Below are 19,610 nucleotides of genomic sequence, written 5' to 3' on the forward strand. Positions count from 1 at the left end.
CCTGGCCATGTGCTGAAACTCCCCACTCCCCAGCCCTGCCAGAGAGCTAATAGTTCCCATTGCATCCAGCCCAACTCACGCCAACCCCATGCGCCAGGGGAGAACTGTGTTCCATCGGCTTTTCAGTGGCCGATGTTTTTCAACAGCAGTTTGCCAGGTCTTTCTTCTGAGGTGCCCCAGGGGACGGGCACTTTCAGCCTGTTGGCTGGTAAACTAGACCTGCTGAACCAGAAAGCCGGGTGAGGCCTGTGCAGCCCACTCAGGTCTGCCACCCACAGGCCTGGCACTGGAGATGGGAGGGAGGTTGGAGCCACAGAGGAGCTGGAAGGGGACCCTGTCGCCGGAGGCCATTGCCTCAGGCCTTCCAAACCCTGGCAGGGCTGATGTGTGTGAAGGTCAGCTTGCTTGACAACTCCGATATTGAAGAAATCAATGGCAAAGAAGAGGCGGTGATGGGGAAAAGATGGGCTGGTGGTGTCGAGTGACAGCATGTCTCAGTACTCAGGAGGAGGGTAAATTATTTGGGGGAGCAGAACTGAGATATCTCATAAGCCTGTGACCTAAGCCTCACACCTGCCAAACCCTGGAGGCTGGAGACATCAGAGTGATCATGGGTCCATCTCTGGGGCTCTGGGCATAAGAGCAATGAGTCAAAGAGCCAAACCGAACTTGCTGCCCTCAAGTCAATACAGACTCAGGAGACAGGCACCCTGCGGGTTTCTGAGACCCTAACTCTTGATGGGAGTGGAAAGCCCAGTCATTCGCCCGAGGAGCTGCTGGTGGTTTCGAACTGCTGACCACACGGTGCATAGCCCAGTGCCTCCTTGAATTGAAGAACAGGGCCTTTGAAATCAGGATGTCTGGATTCGAGTCTCATCTGTGGTCCTACCAGATGCGTGGCCTGGGTTCTGTTCATGGCAGGCAGTCATCGAAGGACAGGCCCTGCCCCAGGCCTCTGTGTATTTATCCGTGAGATGTGACCGGCGCTATCGCAAAGCTCCAGGAGGATGATGTGAAGCAGGATGTGCGGAATGCCCGAGAGCCCCAGGTTAGAGTTCGGATTCTCAGGATGGAGAGCAGAGAGGAGTTCAGGGGTTGGAGACGCGGGAGTCATTCTCTGACGACGCTGTCTATTAGAGACTCTTCGGGGAGTCTGCCATTGTGCTTTGCCATCATGTTGGCCGCTGACTCAGGACAAACACCAGGCACAAAAGGGAACTGGGTTGTTGTGACTTAAAGGACTTTGTTGGCTAGTTATGCAAGCCCAGTTGCCAGGCCTTTCTCCCCAGGTGGCTTTCCTCAGGAATCTCTTCCCAAAACCTGTTCAGTATCACAGCCTGCGCGTGTTTGCATGGACAGTTCTCTGTGGCCCTGCCAGAGGTACGTTGGCCAGGGCTCCAAGCCGGTTCTCCCACGTTCAAGCCCAGGATTCTGCCAGAGCATCAGTGGTCTAAGGCAGTGGTACTGGGGCCAGGTTGTGTGGGTTTAAATGCTCACCCCCTGGCTTGTGAGTTCTGTGGCCTCCGGCAAATTACTGAGCCCTCTGCTTCTGCCTCAGAGGGTGGTGGTGAGGATGGAAGGACAAGCTTATGAGTTGGACAGCCATCTGCATTGTTGGTGGTTCGAAAGCAGCAGCAGTTCCACAGGAGAAAGAATGGGCTTTTTAGTCTCGGAAACCCACACGGGGTCGCTATGGGTCAGTACTGACTCGGTGGCAGCAAGTTGGTTGTTGGAACCTATGTGAAGCATTGAACTGTGGGCAGCACTGCCTGGTGTGAACCAGGAATCAGGGTTGTGGTTATTGTGGTCGTTATCGTGTGTGTGTGTGTGTGGTGTTTTAATTTAATGTACTTTCAAATGCAGAAAGGCGCCTGGGGGAATCTGAAGGCAAGGATCTCCTTTCCTGGGCCCACGGACCAGTGGGGGACGTTTGAATAGAATGCATGTTTGGTGGCCCATCTGTAAGCACAGTGGCTGCCGCCAGTCCGGCTGTATTCAGAGAAGATCGGCAGGAACCACGTGCTAGGAACGTACATGCTGTGCAGACGTTGGGGTTTGCAGGAAGTGGGGTAACCTTCGGTCTTAGGACAGGAGGTCCCTGGTGGTATAGCAGATTAAGTATTGGACTGATAATACTTATCCTGTTTCTCCGAAAGTAAGACATCCCCCGAAAAAAGACAGTTTTGCCTTTTGCCGAAATATAAGGCACCCCCCGAAAATAAGACCTCCCCCAAAATAAGTCCCTGTGAAGCTACCATAACTCTGGACTCTGGACCATAGGGGCGGGCGCCACCACATAGCTCACTGTTGGCCACAGTATAACCGGAGCAGACAGGAAGTGTGAGGTCTCTTTTAATAAAACAATAAATAAGTACTGTATTCTTCTTCATGGAAAAACAAAATATCCCCTGAAAATAAGACCTAGTGCATCTTTGGGAGCAAAAATTAATATGACACTGTCTTATTTTAGGGGAGATAGACTAGTATTAGTTGGCAGTTCAAGCCTACCAGCCAGTCCCTGGCAGAAAGGTAAGGCTAGATCACTCCTGTAAAAGGTGTGCAGTCGTGGAAACCCTAAGGAACAGTTCCGCTCTGTAGGGGTGCCCTAAGTCAGAATCAGTGCCCCAGCCTGGGCTCCTGGGAGGGTCTCCAAAGGCCTGGGTGGGAAGGAGTCACTCTGGAAGCACGAGGCTGAATCTTCTTTAGTGTTCAGGACATTAGATCGGCTGTCAAAAGGGATGTGGCCATAAGATCGAGATTCCCGGAGGAACAAGTAGGGATAAGAGTACATCCGGAAGCGAGGTACAGGGAGAGCTGGGATCCATGTCCTGTTGAGAGGTGGAGGCCCCAAACGGGTCAGTGAGTGATTGTGATGGTGAAGAATTGTCACGATCAGTAATTACTTTACGCTCTCTGACATTTTCGAATGCTTGGTTTATTCACTGCAAATACACATCAAGCAATCTAACAATCTTAAAGTTAGTTTAAGTCATTAGCTATCAGGGCAACACAAGATGAATTCAGCATCCTGTCAGTTATTGGCCTTTAGTCCCGGTAGGCATTGCCTTCATCGCTGTACTCACCGGGGTAAGTTGGAGAGAGCAGGAGCTGATGGCTCCTCCATGGTTCCTAGCTGTCTGAATGCAGTCTCTCTACCCGGGCCTTTATAGGTGGTGTTGCTGGTTCTTTGATGTCATTCTGGCCTTCGCCAAGGTCTTACCAGGGTTCCCCAGATGTGTCTGGGGAGCTTCTAGGTGCCCCCCTGGTAGGTGGTTTGCTTCTTTTCAGTGAGTCCGCAGTGATTCAGCATTTCTTTCAGGGCTTTTAGCCTTTCCCCAAATGGAGACACTTACGTTCATAGATGGGATGTAATTCGGTATCTTCCAATGAAGTTCCACATCTAGTAAGGTCGTTCCACATCTTTCAAGGCTGTTCCGTGTCTTGTAAGGTCGTTTTAACACACTCTCATCAAGAATCCAGCAATGGCGACACGCTGGAAGGAATGTTCCCAAGGAGGGCATGTGTGTGCACGCATGCACCCCTGTAACAACCACCTGAGCAGCCTTGACAGACTATTCAGGACGAAGTGTGCTGCTGTGTCTCCTGAATTCTCATTTTACTGGGCCAGGGAGTGCTGGCATCATGGGTGTTTGCTTATGACTGCAGAAGGCAGCATTCCCCCAAGAAGAAGAAGAAGAAGAAGAGGAGGAGGAGGAGGAGGAGGAGGAGGAGGAGGAGGAGGAGGAGGAGGAGGTGGAGGAGCCTGCTTGAGGCTAGCCTGTGCCCAAGCGTGCTGGGGCTAGGGAAAAGGAGGCGGTCATATAATCCCGCCTGTGCTGGACCGACCAGAGCTGGGTGTTTGGAGAGTGAGATCTAGTTTATGCAGGCAGGTGCCTGGAAGGGCCTGCCCCTGCCCCCTCATAGCTACAGCTTGTGTCCTTGCCCTGCTTCGCTGGTTTCTGTCTGTCTGAGTACCAACTGTGCTGCCTTTCTTCCGGCTCCTCTGGGCCCCGTGACTTAACCCCCTCCTCCCCCCGCCAAACCAGGCCCTGTCCTAAGGCATTTTCGTCTGGGACTGTCAAAGACACAGTTTTTTGCCCATGGTAGGTATAACGTCCTGTTTCACTGTGAAAGACTGGGTCCCTCGGCCCCTGCAGCTCATAGGGAGCTAGGTGTCTTCCTGTCTCAGGCCCATGCACTTTCTAGATGTCTCCAGGCACCGGCAGAGGAGGTAAGCATGCTTGGCCTGATGGGAGTTTCCAGGGAATACAGCCATTTGAGAACCATGCAGATGTGGGTAAACCTTGAGCTGATGGGCTACCCCTATACTCCCAGGCCCTGAGGCTGAGGTTGGAGTTCCCCTCTGCCTGGCCCTCTCTGAGCCAGGCCTTTGGTCACCTGCATTTTGGAAGAAGGTGAAGAGCAGGCTTAGGAATATGGAGAAAGTTTGATTGCTGCCCGCCCCCCGCCACACCCCAAAGCCACACAGAGCAAAGAAGAGACAAACAGAGGGCATTTACTATTATACCCAGGGCTCTCACCTTCCCCAGAAAGCATCATTGTCCCTACAGGTAGTTCGGCAAGACTCTTGGCCAGGTCATTCTTACAGGATGGTCATGTCTGTACCAAGGGTCTGTGTGTGGAAGACCCCGTGTGAGTGGCTGGATGCGTGAAGGAATGTGAGCTTTAGTCGGGTCACAGGAAGAGGTGCAGTTTGTATAGTACAGAGCTCCTCAAAGGGTGGGTCCTGGGCCAGCAATATCAACATCACCTGGGAACTTGCTAGAAACGCCAGGTCTCGAGACCCCCACCAGACCAACTGAATTAGTACCTTTTAAACTTTCCTTTCTCAAGTTTCAGCTTTTCCTTTTAAAAAAGTTTGAGACTTACAAAAATCATTGCACAACAGTACAAAGAACGTCATCGTACCCAGTTCCCCAAGTGCTCAGCTCTCCCAGAACCCCGTGAGATGCTACACACAGGTGTGTAAACATCGATAGGCACTCACTCGGTCTTCTTGTCCCCTGCCGCTGGCAGTCCCGACTCACACCTCGAACTCTGTAGCAGGTTTCCCAGACTGGACATCTTCACGGGAGCAGGCGTGCCAATGGCTAACCCACAGGGCCACCATGACACCGTACCCATGGAAAACACCAAATTCACTGCCCTCTCGATGCGACTCACAGCGACCTGGGGTTATCTGTTTTAAATCATTTTATTGGGGGGCTCTTATCACAATACATCCATCCATTCATTGTATGTCAAGCACATTTGTACATCTGTTGCCATCATCATTCTCAAAACATTTGCTTTCTACTTGAGCCCTTGGTATCAGCTCCTCATTTTTCTCCTCCCCCCATGGACCCTTGATAATTTATCAATTATTATTATTTTGTCATGTCTTTTACTGTCTGACTTCTCCCTTCACCCACTTTTCTGTTGTCTGTCCCCCAGGGAGGGGGTTATATGTAGATCCTTTCTCCCTCACCTTCCTTCCACCCTCCCAGTATCGCCACTCTCACCACTGGTCCTAAGGGATTCATCTGTCCTGGATTCCCTGTGTTTCCAGTTCCTATCTGTACCAGTGTACATCCTCTGGTCTAGACAGATTTGTAAGGTAGAATTGGGATCATGATAGTGGGTGGGGAGGAAGCATTTAGAAACTAGAGGAAAGTTGTATGTTTCATCATTGCTACACTGCACCCTGACTGGATCATCTCCCAATGACCCTTCTGTAAGGGGCGGTCCAGTGGCCTACAGATGGGCTTTGGTCCCCTCTCCGTACTCCCCCTCATTCACAATGATATGATATTTGGTTCTTTGATGCCTGATCCCTGATCCCACCAAGGCCATCTCCTCATGGGAGCAGACCACCTCATCCTGTGACCTGCAGCTGTAAAGATTACACACCCAAGTCAAACCCACTGCCCTCCAGCTGACTCTGACTCAGCACTTCTTTATAAGACACACAGCCTCATCTTTCTCCCCCAGAGCAGCTGGTGGATTTGAACTGTCGACCTTGTGGTTAGCAGCCCGACACTTACCAGAGCATTGCCACCTTGGTTTCTTTCAATCTGGGCCAGTTTGTCGAGTGTTTGTCTGTGATGACTTTGGCACTTTCGAAGAGGACACTCGTGAGTTTGTAGAAGGTGTCTCAGCTTCGGTTTAACTGTCATTTTCTAGTGATTATTTTCAGAGTATACACTTTGGGGCTTGGAGCACCGTGGGGTGTACACATCCTGCCCCATGAGGCACGGGGGTGGGGGCGGTACAACTTCTCCCTAGTGATGCTGACTTTGGTCACTTGGTGAAGAGATCTAGTGTCTGCCAGGTCCCCTGGCTGCAAATGTGTTTCCCCCTCCTGTTGCTAATAAGTACGCTCTGCTGGTGTTGATACTGGGTTTTTATCCATCTTTCACCCACAGTTTTGGTGTCCATCGATGATTGCTCCTTGAAACAATGATCATTTGCCAAATGATGGTTTCCCTACTTATACCGTCCAGGGAGCCCTGGTGGGAGAGTCGGGGCAGCAATGGGCTGCTAACCAGCAAGGTTGGTGGTTCAAACCCACCAGCTGCTCGGAGAGAAAGACGAGACTGGCTGTTTCTATCCAGAGCTGCAGCCTCAGAAACCCTATCTAGAGGGGGCTGTGTGTCAGGATCGACTCACCGGCAGTGGGTTTTGAGACCATCCCATCCATATTTGTTCATTGAAATCCAACTGGAAGGGCAAGTTTTTCCCTCCATCCTTTTTTTTTTTGGCCATTGATTGTGTCAGCCGGGACTCCTGGCTGCTATTTTTATTTTCCTATGGATTCTAGTCATCCTTATTATTTTATTGTATAAAATTATCACCCCCAGTTTGACCTTTGGAAGCCCCTTCAAGTTGGCACCTGGGTCCTTCCCCACATGCCCTTTATTTTGGGTTCACACTGGGCTGCTAACCACAAGGTCAGAGGTTCAAAACCCTATGCTGCTGCTTTGGAGAAAAACAAAGCTTTCTACTCCCATGAAGACTTTCAGTCTCAGAAACCTATCGGTTCAGTTCTGCCCCACCCTATGGGATTGCTGTCAGCTTGGTTGGTGGCAGTGGGTTTGGGTTTGGGTTTGGTCTTCTGGCTTCCTGGTACCATGAGCTCTCCGGCCTCGCCTGTTCCTCCCCTGCTGCCCCAGAGCGAGAAGTGACAACCCTAGTTCCTCTTTGGGAAGAGTGGCATCATCTGTGCTTTGCGGTCCTTTGAGTGATTTTTAAATATTAAAACTTGATTTACATACAGTACTACCTGCTCCTATTTGAGTGACATGCAGTTAATTATGATTTTCTATAAACCTCAGTTTACCTCCAGTTAATTATGATTTTCTATAAACCTCAGTTTCCCTATCTCTTCAGTGGGGCCAGTACTATCAACCTCCTAGGATGCTGTATTAGATTCATATGGTGGCCATAACAAAGCATCAACAACTGGGGGGTGGGGGTGGGCGGACTTGCTGGCAGTTTTAAATCAAGGTCTTGGCAGGACCCTCTCTGAACATCCTTCCTGGCCTCCTCCAGCACCTGGGAAGCTCCAGTGTCGCTTGGCTCGTGGCAGTAGAACTTCAATCTGCCTCGGCCTTCATATAGCCAGTGTCCCTCTGTGTCTCTTGTCCATCTCTTATATGGACACCATCCATATTGACTGCACCCACCCGAACCGAGCGTGCCCTCCTGTGAGCCCCCCTCATCACATCTGGAAGTGACCCTCTCTCCAGTGGGGCCATGTTCTGAATGTCCAGGGAGACCCTGGGTTTTGCGGAGATGCTCTCCTCCTGGGCCGGGTGGTCATGATCATTATATGACCTATAGTAGATTAAGTCATTATCTGGCCCGTAGTCAGAGGCCAGCCAGGATTGGCTTCTCAAGTGAGCTACTTCTAGGGGCCAAACATCAGTAACCCTTTTCCAGGGGGACCTGCTCTGACAGGTGGGCAGATTCTAGGGGGATTTCCAGGTGGTCTGCGGAGGTCCACTGGAATGGACTGTGCGTGTCCGCCCCAGGAGTTTTGTTCTGCAAAACCCACGGTGCTTGCTCCCGCTTCCGTCCCAGTCCCAGTCCCAGAGCTCTGTGTGGGGGTGGCTGAGGGAAGGCTGTGGATGAGACATGGGCCTGGATTGAATTCCTCAGCTTTGAATGAAACCAGCTTGGTTTCTACTGCCCAAGGGGAGCCATTTCTCTAATAAACAATGGCCTTATCTCTGATTTCTCCTCCCCTCTGAGGGAGGGGAGGGGAGGGGAGGAGGGAGGTGTGGGGAAGTGTCCAGGTACTTTCTTTCCTGTTGCCATGGTAACAGGTGAGCTCTTGGAGGGGAGAGGTCATAGCTATTAGGAGGCTATACATGCTTATCCTAGCCTTGATTACATTTGCTAACACTCTCTCTGTCTTTCTCCCTGCAGAGAGCACGGACAACAACTTCGTTCCTTGTAAGTCTGCTTTACCTTATGCTTTGACTCCAGGTAGCGCTCTTGTCCCGCCCTTTCCTGACCTGGGCCACGCTGGGGAGGGGGCACCTGAGTTCACTGGGAGAGGAAGCATTTCCAAATCCACCTCTCTGTGACTCAGTCTCCCCTAAGGTGTTTTCCCAGGTGGGTACCCCACCTCCGGTAGAAAGGGCTGTGGGGTGTGCACTGCTCCGCTGGCCCCTGGTGGTCATCACAGCAGAGAGGATGCGAGGTCGCAGCCTGTTAGAGGTGTCTCTCCCACTTTGAGCCTCACACCCACTGTCCCTGGGACCCACCTCGTGTGTAGAGCCGTCATTTACAAGCTCTTTTGCAAGGCTTCAGTGGGACATTCTGTATCCCTACATGGACCTATTATGGCTTCATTTATAAGTGGTTTGGGGCTAGGGCTGGACAAAAGGATGCTGGATTTTTCTCCTGGACAGTGGGGGAGCTGTATATTTGTTCCTTTTCCATTCTCCCTTGTGCAGAGTGTGGAAGATGATGAGAATATTTGTCAGGGTTGCCCAGGGCAGGACCTGAAACAGCCAACCTATAATCTTGTTCCAAATACCCCAGCCATCTGGCATGGGTGTATATTTCACCTGGGCTTCCTGTGCTGTCCTCCAGTCTTAGGGGACTTGGTGTCACACAGAATGTCCCTGCCGATATCTCAGAGTTGGCACCCTCTCCAGCCAAGCAGATGATCCTAGGTGGAGAACAGACGACCCGCTGGGTCAGAGGGGTCTCCTTGGTCAGAGGGGTCCACGGGCAGCCCTCGGTGGCCCTGAGGTCAGCCTAAGGGGATGGAGAGTGGACTTGTCATGGGGCCACAGGCCTCTGGGGCCCCGCTGAGGAGCACAGGAGAGGAAGGCCATGGGAGAGTCAGACTGAGAAAGCTGTGTCCCCAGAAGAATTTGCCTGATGCAGACCCCTGTCCCAGACCCACACCTTTTCCTCTTCTCTGTACCATAGCTCATGGCCACGGTCCACTCTGTTGCTGGGGTGGGGTCCTGGGGGGTGGGTGGGAAGGTTGTGTATTCCCTGTGGCACCTTTCCTTGGTCATCATTACACAAAGCAGGTGGCCGGAGAGGGAGCTGGCCTCTGGGTACTCCGGAAGAGCCTGGGCGGTCAGCCTCTCAGGTCTCAGCTTTGGGAGCTGGCATGGGAGCTGGGCAGGGACTGGGCTGAGCCTGAGGCTCACCAGCCTCCTCCTCCTGTGTTTGGTTTTCAGTTGTCGAAGGGAGCCCTACCCCTCCTGTCACTGTGACCCACAAGCCCGAGGAAGACACATTCGGGGTAAGTCCCTATTGGATAAGAGGATGCCGGATTCTGGTGTAGTCATTTTCAATGTTATATTGTACTTGGATCCCAGTACCCAAGGAGGCTCCAAAAGAGTTCATGGAAAAATTCTGTTATCCTTTCACTCCATTTCTCTGGGAAGTTTTTGAAGGCTCCTTGTATGTGGAGGAGGGAAGTGGGGCCGAATGACCTCCTTGCAGGCCAACTGACCCTCCCTATTTGATGGAGAATAGGGCATGGTCTGAAGAGGGCTCTGAGGATCTGCTCTAGTAACCAAGGCTTCAGAAGCGAACAGGGTGAGAAGCCCCACTCTGTAAGGAGACTTGGCGACTGGGCCTGAGGCTCCAGAACTGTGGACAATGTGGGGCTCTTCTAAAGTCCATGTTGCTCAGGGCATCTCTTTGGGTGGGTTTTCAAACCTTCCCCGACTCCCCACGGTTCTTCTCCTGGAGTGGCTCTTGGTTGGAGAGGGAGTGGATGTGTTGGGTCCAGGGGTTTGGGGACCTCCTGGATAAAAGCATTCTGGGAAGACTGTGAGTGAAGATGCAGGACTTACATGCTCATAAAATGACAGCCCAATAAGAGCGGCAAAGCGTCCGCAGCTTTGCATCTCCCAGGGTCAGAGGAGAACCCCTGCAGGCACCCCGGCTATGAGCTGGCCTGTCTTCCTGAACTGCACCATGGGGGAGGACACACTGCCACGCTCCTGTGAAGGCTTGCCATCTCAGAAACCCACAGGGACGGTTCCACTCTGTCTTCCAGGGTCATCAGCCGCATGGCAATGAGTTTGGGGCTTTGGGGAAAGGAAGAGACCCTCAGCACATGGAACTGTGGAATTTGTGCTGATCAAATCGAGCAATTTCTTTGTAAGAAAATGTTCCTGTCGTTGTTAGCGGCCCCTGACTCAGGGTGACTGTACGTGCCAAAGAAGTAAATGCTCCCTGGCCTGGCGTCATCCCATGGCCTGATGGGGTCACCCAGTTGGGAAGCATAGAGTGGGTGTTGGCAGGGTTTCAGCCGTAGCTCAGCAGACGTTTCTTCGTAGTCTCTGTGAGTCTGGAAGCTCTGCTAATGCTGGTCTGGCCAGGTGGCACCATGCAAGCCTCCACTGGTGCATAGGTATTGGCTGAGCATGGATGGCTTTGGCCTAGAATCAAACCCCAGGCTCCCTCAAGGAAGATGAGAACCCTACCCCAGGATCACCACTGCTCCCCACCACCCCCACTTTAAGGTTCTTAGCTAAAGTTTTCGGCGCCCACTGATTCCTTCTGAAGTCTTCTCAGTAGCCGTGTTCTGAGCGTGCCAATTTGCTATAGCAACAGGGCTGCTCCCATCTCATACGTCCCTGGCTTTGCGTAGCTCCCCTGTGTTCCAGGTCTGCTTCTGACGGCTTGCTGTTGGCTTCTGGCAGGTGTCCATCGCTGTCGGACTCGCCGCCTTTGCCTGCGTCCTGTTGGTGGTCCTCTTCATCCTGATCAATAAGTATGGTCGACGATCCAAGTTTGGAATGAAAGGTAAGGTGGGATTTTTCGGCATCAGCTGGCCTTGGGAGTGTGTGTGTGTGTGTGTGTGTGTGTGTGTGTGTGTGTGTGTGTGTAATGTGGCTGTGATTCCCTTTGGTCACAAGTTGCCTTGCCCCTCTTTCTTCACTCTCGCAAGGGCCTCTGGAAGGGAGCCCAAGGTTGTCCTGTGGGGACCTCCTGTTGGCACCTGTGTTTATTGGCAGTCCCGGGTTGAAGGCGCTGCTGGGAATTCGTAGGGGCTGAACTATGGGTCACCTGGTTTGTCCTGACGGCGGCTCATCCTTGCTGGGCAGGGCCCGTTGCAAGGGCACGGTCTAGGAATGATTCCAGGGAAAATGATGAGGACTTGTTTCCTTTGCTGATTGGTGGGCCAAGTGACTCCTTTTAAGGGATTCGGTTTGCTGTGATGAGAAGGTCCTGGACTGGCTGGCTACCGGGTGGTGGACTCCGGTGCTGACAAGCTGCCCATGTGGTGACAGCTTGGCATGCAGCTCCACACCGAATCCCGAATGGATGCCAAGAGCAACAAGGCTGCTACATCTTCTGGTCAAGTTCCACCACACATAGCACTCACCCCCGTTACTGGTGGGGCCCTGTGGCACTCCGCCAAGGCTTGGGGAGGGGACTGGCATGAAAGGGGTTAGCATGGTGGCTTAGCACCCACCTTCTGGGCTCAGGGATGGATCTGACCAAATGGCTCAAAGGGAGGCCAGGCCCAGCTCCAAAGGAGAAATGTGGCTCGAAGATGGGTGCACAGCTGGGGCTCCCATGCACGGCAGATATTGCACGGAGGATGGATGCGGACAATGAAAACCTGGACAAGCTATCAGGTTGCCAGGCCAGTTGCTTGGGAGACGATGAGATCTGGAGAGGTGATTTGAAACAACTTCTTTATGTGGGCTGGTGTCTGTGGGGGAACGGCTGATCCTGGGGCTCGGGGACTTGAGGAGAGCATGTGAATGGGATTATTGAGGATGATGACACCCTGAATTTACATGCAAACGTTGATGTATTATACATGGCTGGAAGAGGGAGGGGGGCCGTGAACTAATCTGCAGCTTTTCCTATATTCTTGAAAGATTCCGTGGCTTCTGGAAAAGCTTAGTTCAAGGATGTCAGAAAGCAATCCTCAGGGAGGAGTAGAGAGACAGAGCACATGGGTACTGATAGCGTGGTTTGCCAGCAGCTCTCTGCTCGACAGACTTTCTGGCTTTGGGCAACCTGAACAAGTTGTCACAAGGCAACACAGACTGAATGGAATTGTATTGAACATTTCGACTGACAGAGAAATGTGTGTGCAGGCAAATTAGAAAGAGAAGACTGAAGGATGGCCGTAAGCCGGATGAATTTTAATAAGACCAGACCACTCTTGAGCACCTTGATTAGAGATGTTATCCGTTAAGGCTCAGCATATGCTGCACAGAGCTCTAAAGGCTTCGAAGGTGAATTTGGCATTGAGCTGCCTCAGAGGCCTAGGGCAGCTCTTACAGACCATTGTGTTCCTGGTACCGAGAACAGGTGCTGTGGCTTGGGCAAACATTTTTCTATCATGAAAGGGACTTTCTTAACTCTTTCTCCATCTACCTGAGTAATACAAGAGCCTCAGCATTCACGGAGCATGGCCCCTCCCCTCAAGGAGGTGCCCCCCACCCAGCTGAGACTCTGCAACTTGCTTGGCAGGACTGTGGGAGCAAATGTTTTCTATTGCTTATCATCTGGTTTCTGAAGCAGCATGTCCAATGTCAGATGAATTAGGCAGCACCCAGGGCAGTGCCCTCCTCGGTTGGCCTCAGAACCCCTCCCAGTCCCTGCGCCCCCTCCCAGGCTGAGATGCCAGCTCGGACCTTGGCTGAGCTCAGAGGGCATGTTCCTGTGGGTGAACGGAGGTAGCTTCTCGTCAAAAGCCAGGGAGGTCAACCTCCAAGTAGAAGCGACAGTGGTGGCGATGTACCTGAGACTGGCTTGCGTCTCTTCCTAAAGCCTAATTGCACGCCAGTCTCAGTTTCGCACGCCAAGCAAGTGCCCGAGGTGATCAGACGAGTTGCCCTCCAGCTGATTCTGACTCCGGTGATGGTGACTAGCACAGCTCCCTAGACTTTGCAAGGCCAGAATTTTTGGAAAGTCCACCACTAGGTCTTTCTTCCAAGGTGCCTCTAAACCCCCCACTGCGGTGAGTGGATTCTGACTCACAGTCACCCTATTAGACAGTGCACAATTGCCCCTGTAGGGTGTCTGAGGCCTATACATCTTTATGGCAGCAGATGACCTCATCTGTCACTCACAGAAGACCTGATGGGTTCTACCCACCTGGGTAGACTAGAGAAACAAATTTATAGACCCTTGTAAGAAAGAGCTTTATATATAAGAGCAATTGAATAGTGAGAAAACATCCCAGCCCAGTCGAGATCAAGTCCATAAGTCTGATATTAGCCCATATGTTCGATTGCAATCTATAAATACCTCTTCAGACTCACGCAACACATGTAATGATGGTGAATGCAGGAAGAGATCACAGGCAAATGGGTGGGAAATCTTGTGGATCCAGTGTGGCTAGAGGCATCTCAGTGGTGGCAGGGGTCTCCATGTGGTTCCTTTAGCTCTGAGGCTCTGACTGCCATCAGCCTGTCTCCATGGGGTCTCCACATGGTTTTTCCAGCTCAGGGTACTCACATAATTCCATGTGTCTTGTCAGCTGCAATGTCTCTCTGGTAGTGAGTGGAGAGAGAGAGTGTCTCCTGCTTCCTGGCAGGAGATACAGAAATTCCCAGAATCCTCAGGAGAAGGTCATGCCCATACAAAGGCCTCATTGGCTATATCCTGATTGACAGTCTGGACTCCACCTCTAAACTCTTAATCTTCCAATTGACTCTGGATTATGTAACTCCCACACAGCCCAATGCTTAACCCTCTGTGTCATCAGGGATGCTTAAGGTGTCCTCCCTCCGTGGGTGCAGATCACCAGTCAGCCTTCAGTTGGTAGCGGTGCTCTTCACACCATTTGTACCAACCACCTGAGACCTCCGTAGGCTTCAGTTAGCCTCATCTTTTATTGCAGGAATGTCCCAGTGGAGGGCAGAGAGTGGAAGCATGGCCGCCTTCAGTCATTGTACCAACTGTGGCCGACTTAGGCCATCCTCCATCTCCTCAGTCCACGTCATTCGGAGTTGTGGATACTCAATGCTCAGCTAGAAGCTGGGCTGCCACCTAATTGGTCTTCGGCCACAGAAAGGTTATGCCCCTCCACAGAACCTCTGTTTCTTCCGTTTTAAAATTGGGTTGCTGTATTGAGATGGGTGTTGCTTTTGTCCATTATCTTCTGCTCATAAAGAAGTACCTTCCACGGGTCGTATAACACGGAGCGTATCATCAATGGCACTGAGTTACACACGCAGAAGTTTCTGAATCAGAGAATGGTTTGCTGTGTGTATTTTTGCCAAAATTGAAAAAAAAAAAACGTGACCCGAATAACAATGAGTACAAGGGAGAAGAAAATGTTCTAAAATGTATTACGGTAAAGATTGTACAACTCTGCTTGACAAGATATGTGGATGCAGTGCCAATAGACCAACTAAAAAAACCCAAAAAGCATCTTTCTTTCACTTCTGTCTTTCCCTGACCCTGCTCCCCCATCAAGATTAACCCGTACACGTTCTCTCCTGGTGCGTTGCCGTTAGTTTGCTCTCATTGCATCTCGCTGCCCTGTGGCTGCTGCAGGGGGACGGGCTCTGACTTTGGACAGCCGACTGAAGCACTGCCTAGTCCCCTGCCTTCCGCTCCATCATGGCTGGGTCTGGGCCTCTTGTGGCAGTCACTGGGTCAGTCCATCTCTGTGAGCTGTCCTCTTTTTTGCTGTCCCTCTATTTCTGCCAAGCTTACAGGGCTTCTTCAGGCACTGGCCCCTCCTAATAACGTGCTGAACGTACATGAGGCAAAGTCTCGCCATCCTTACTTTAAAATAAAAATCATTGTATTGGGGCTCTGACAGCTTTTCTGTCAATCCATGCGTCCGTTGTGTCCAGCGCATGTGTACATGTTGCCATCTTTTTCAAAACCTCTTCTTTCTACTTGAGCCCTTGGGATCAGCTCCCTCCCACTTCTCTACCCTCCCACTCTCATGAACCTTTGATAAATTATAAAATATTATTATTTTAATATCTTATACCATCTGCTTCACCCATATTTCTGTTGTTCGTTACCCTGGGTGGTCGGGTTACAAGTCAATCATTGTGATCCATTCCGCCTTTCTCCACCCACCTTGCTTCTACCCTCATGGTTTCTCTACTCCCGTTACTGTGCCTTAGGCGTTTATCTGTCCTGGATTCTGTGTGCCAAGATCTCTTATGTGTACCAGTGTACAAGCTCTGTTCTAGCTAGGTCTGTAATGTAGAACTGGGGTCATGATAGTGGAGGAAGGACTAAGGAAGTGAGGAATGCTGTGTTTTTGTCGGTGCTAAACTGCACCCTGCCTTGCTTGTCCCTTCCTTGTGACTCTTCTGTGAGCGGATGCCCAATTTTCTATAGATGGGCTATGGGTCACCACTCCAGCTGTGCTCATTTGCATCTATATAATTGTTTGTTTGGGGTCTTCTGATACCTGATCCTGTTGACACCTCATGATCACACAGGCTTGTGTGTTTCTTCCATGTGGACTTTGTTGCTTCCCAGCTAGATGACCGATTGTTTACCTTCAAGCCTTTAAGACCCCAGATGCTATATCTTTTAATAGTTGGGCACCATCAGCTTTCTTCACCACATTTGCTTATGCACCCATTTTTGTAATCAGCAATCTTGTCGGGAAGGTGACCATCACAGAATGCCAGGTGATTAGAACAAAGTGTTCTTGCATTGAGGGTGTACTTGAGTGGAGGCCCAATGTCCACCTGCTACCTTAATACTTAACATATGATAAATGTACATAGATCTAGGTCCCTATTATTATATATCCTTACTTCTAAGGACACCTGGCTATACTTTTTCCAGAGGTTTGTTCTTCTGGCAGCCCGTAATACAAAGGGGTACCCTCCACCAAAAAATGGCAAAAAAGATCTGCTGGGCAGAGTTTTCATAGTAGGGATTTTTCCCACTAGGTGAGCCACGAGCAACTCGCTCTGATAGTGCACCCAGTGGTGTCGCCTGGGACGGTTCTCTATGGTCACAGGGAGTGGTTTTGTGAAAGCAGTCTCACTTGAACCTTGAATTTTGCAATGACTGATTTAAGAGAACAGCGTGCGTCTGTGAAATTTTGTTTCCTGCTCAGGAATAAGACTGCAGAAACGGTCGTGATGTTGAACACAGCTTACAAGGACAAAGCTATGGGAAAAACTCAAGTGTGTGAGTGGTTTTCTCATTTCAAAAAAGGTGAAATGTCGATTGATGACAAACCTCATTCTGGACACCGGTCAACTTCCGGAATGGATGAAAATGTTGACTTGTAGTGTATTTGGAATTCATTCTACCAGGTCAGACTGTTAACCAAGCTTTCTATTTAGAGGTTCTGAAAAGATTACCTAACAGTGTGTGACAAAAAAGGCCTGATTTGTGGCAGACAGGGGACTGGTTTTGCCACCATGACAATGCACCTGATCACACTGACATCTCAGTGAGTCAGTCTTTGGCAAAACACAGCATGCCTCTCTTGCCCCACGCAGCTTCCTCACCTGACCTCCATCCTTGCCTCTTCTTTTCATTTCTGTGAATGCAGAGGGACATGAAAGGGCAGTGAATTGATAATGTAGAAGGGGTGACAAAAATGGGAGGTGCTGTCAGCCATTCAAACAGAGGAGTTAAAATTTTATTTTCAAGAATTCAATCACAGATTTGACAAATGTATTAAGTGTAATGGAGAGTACTTTGAAGGTGATAAGGTTTCTTTGTAAAAAAATTAAATATATAGCTTAAAACAATAAATTCAGGGTTTTTTTGTGGGGGTACCCCCTCATATGTTCAATATTCTTCATCAACGCCATCATCCCAAGCTATCAATTATTTACACTTCCTTGTTCATGATCCAAATTTCACATGCATATGAGGCAATTAAAAATACCCTGGTCAAGTTAGGCACTCCTCAATCCTCAAAGGGACATCTTTTGTAACACATTTGTCCACCATGATACATTATCTAATTTCTCAACTGCCGTCACCATGACCATTGAGTATGGATTCAAGTTAATGAAATTCTTGACAGCTTGAATCTTTGCTCTGTTTACCATACGATGCTTATCTACATAAGACAGATCATTCACCATCTCCAATCTTGATATTGTGTTCCTCTTTATATAGTCCAGCTTCTCAGATTATTTGCTCAGCATACAGATTTATTAAGTACAGTGAAAGGAAAAAACCCTGGTGTACCCCTTTCCTGATTTTAAAATTTGCGTGATAACCTTGCTCTGTTCAAATGACATCCCTTGATGTATGAAGAGGTTCAGCATGAGCACAATTAATGTTCTCAAATTCCCATTCTCTGCAAAGTTGTCCATAAAATGTTATGACCCACCCAGCTTAATGCATCTGTGTAGTCAATAAAACATAGGTGCTTTCTTCGTAGTCTCTGGTAGCCTCTGCTTTCAGGCAAGAGCCACCTGACATAATTAATGATATTCCTTGTTCCACATCCTCTTCTGAATTTCTGGCAATTCCCCATTGATATACTGCTGCAACCATTTTTGAATGACCTTTAGCCACACTTTATCTGCATATGATATTGTTGGATAATCCCCCATTATATTGGAGGATTTTTTTTTTGGAGGGATGGCCTCAAATAAGGATTTCTTCCAATATCTTAGCCCGGATGTGTGAGCCATCAGTAAACATCTCCATCAATTCCTGGTGCCTTTGTTTTCCATCAGTGCCTGTAGAGCAGCTTGGATTGCTTCCTTTAATATCATTAGCTTTTGACCATATGCTACTTCCTGAAGTGTTTGCACAGCCACTTGTTTGTAAGCTTGTTCTGTTGTGGTGACTTACATGTTGCTGTGATACTGGACTCTGTGTCACTAGGTCTTTCAATTATGAACAAAGTCAGTCATGATGGATTGATTTTAGTGGAGCCTTCTGATTAAGACAGAGGAAGGAATACCTAATATGATCTACTAAAAATGTTGACCAGTGAAATCTTATGGAATATTGTCTGATATTGTACTGGAAGAAGAGCTCCCCCCCCTACCCCCCAGGTTGGGAAGAGCTGTCATCTCAAACTAGAGTTTGAGCCCTTATGACATGGATGGAGTATAGAGCTTTCTGAATCTCTATTTGCTGATGTGATGACTAAAGTGGAGAAGAAACAACTGCAAACATCCTCCAGCAATCAGAACATGGACTATACAAAGTATGAATCTAAGAATATTGGAAGTCATCAAAAATGAAATAGAACGCTTGAGGACTGACATCTTTGAAGAGTAGTGAGATAAAATGGAGGGCCTTTAGCCAATCTGAATCAGTCTGACAGTCACATAGGATCCCACACCAGCACTGGCAAATGGAAGTGGAATGGTGTCCCATTCATCACAAAAAGAGAATTTCAAGATCTGCCCCAAAGTACAATGCTGTCAGGGACAGGGTAAATACATGTTCTCCCACAGAGAAGGCCAGTTAATGTAACCATTATTCAATGTACATATCCATAGTAGTAGCAAAGATGAAGAAATGGAAGCTTTTTGCCAGTTTCTGGAATCTGACCTTGATCAAACATGCACTCAAGAGGCATTGAGTATTACTGGTGATTGAATTGTGAAGGTTGAAAACAAAGAGGAAGTATCACAAGTTAGAAAAGCATGTTCTTGGTGATAGAAACAATGATAGAGATGGCTTGATAAAATTTTGTAAGACCACTGATTTATTACTCTTGAATTATGTATTAATTGCTTTTCAGTCATCCATTAATTACCTTTTATTCAAACAACATATATGATGACTATACATGTGGACCTCACCAGATGGAATTCACAGGAATCAAATTGACTACATAGATGAAAAACCGTGACGGAGAGGCATGATACTGCTACCCAGAAAGGCTACCCACAAGCCAACTGCAGAATGGACTGTGCATTGCTGACCTGAACATTCAGCTTGAAGCTGAAGAAAGTTAAAACAAATCCGGGAGAGCCTGAGTATGCCTTTGAGTGCATCCTACTTGAACTTAAATAGGTTTGACATGTTGAGCGTTCATGACTGAAACCTCATGAGCCCTAGTATAACATCAAGGACAGACAGACAAAAAAGGTATTATAAAGACAGGAAAGAAAGAAAGATCAACGTGAATGTCAGAAGAGATTCCACAACTTGCTCTTGAACATAGAGTTGCTAAAGCAGGT

At 49.3% G+C, this 19,610-nt stretch overlaps 1 protein-coding gene across 7 annotated transcripts in view; it reads left to right on the forward strand.

Annotated features, from left to right (window-relative positions):
- Window positions 1-19,610, forward strand: part of NTRK3 (neurotrophic receptor tyrosine kinase 3) — a 470,484-nt gene that overhangs the window by 141,495 nt on the left and 309,379 nt on the right. For 5 of the 7 annotated variants that reach the window (XM_075557452.1, XM_075557453.1, XM_075557454.1 and 2 more), the window contains exons 9-11: window positions 8,431-8,457; window positions 9,708-9,772; window positions 11,187-11,289. In XM_075557452.1, the coding sequence (XP_075413567.1) occupies window positions 8,431-8,457; window positions 9,708-9,772; window positions 11,187-11,289 (195 nt within the window). The remainder of the gene's footprint in view (window positions 1-8,430; window positions 8,458-9,707; window positions 9,773-11,186; window positions 11,290-19,610) is intronic. The other 2 variants (XM_075557455.1, XM_075557457.1) reach the window with 1 other exon arrangement.

Source organism: Tenrec ecaudatus, chromosome 9 (assembly GCF_050624435.1).
Source record: "Tenrec ecaudatus isolate mTenEca1 chromosome 9, mTenEca1.hap1, whole genome shotgun sequence".
NCBI classification, from domain to species: Eukaryota; Metazoa; Chordata; class Mammalia; order Afrosoricida; family Tenrecidae; genus Tenrec; species Tenrec ecaudatus.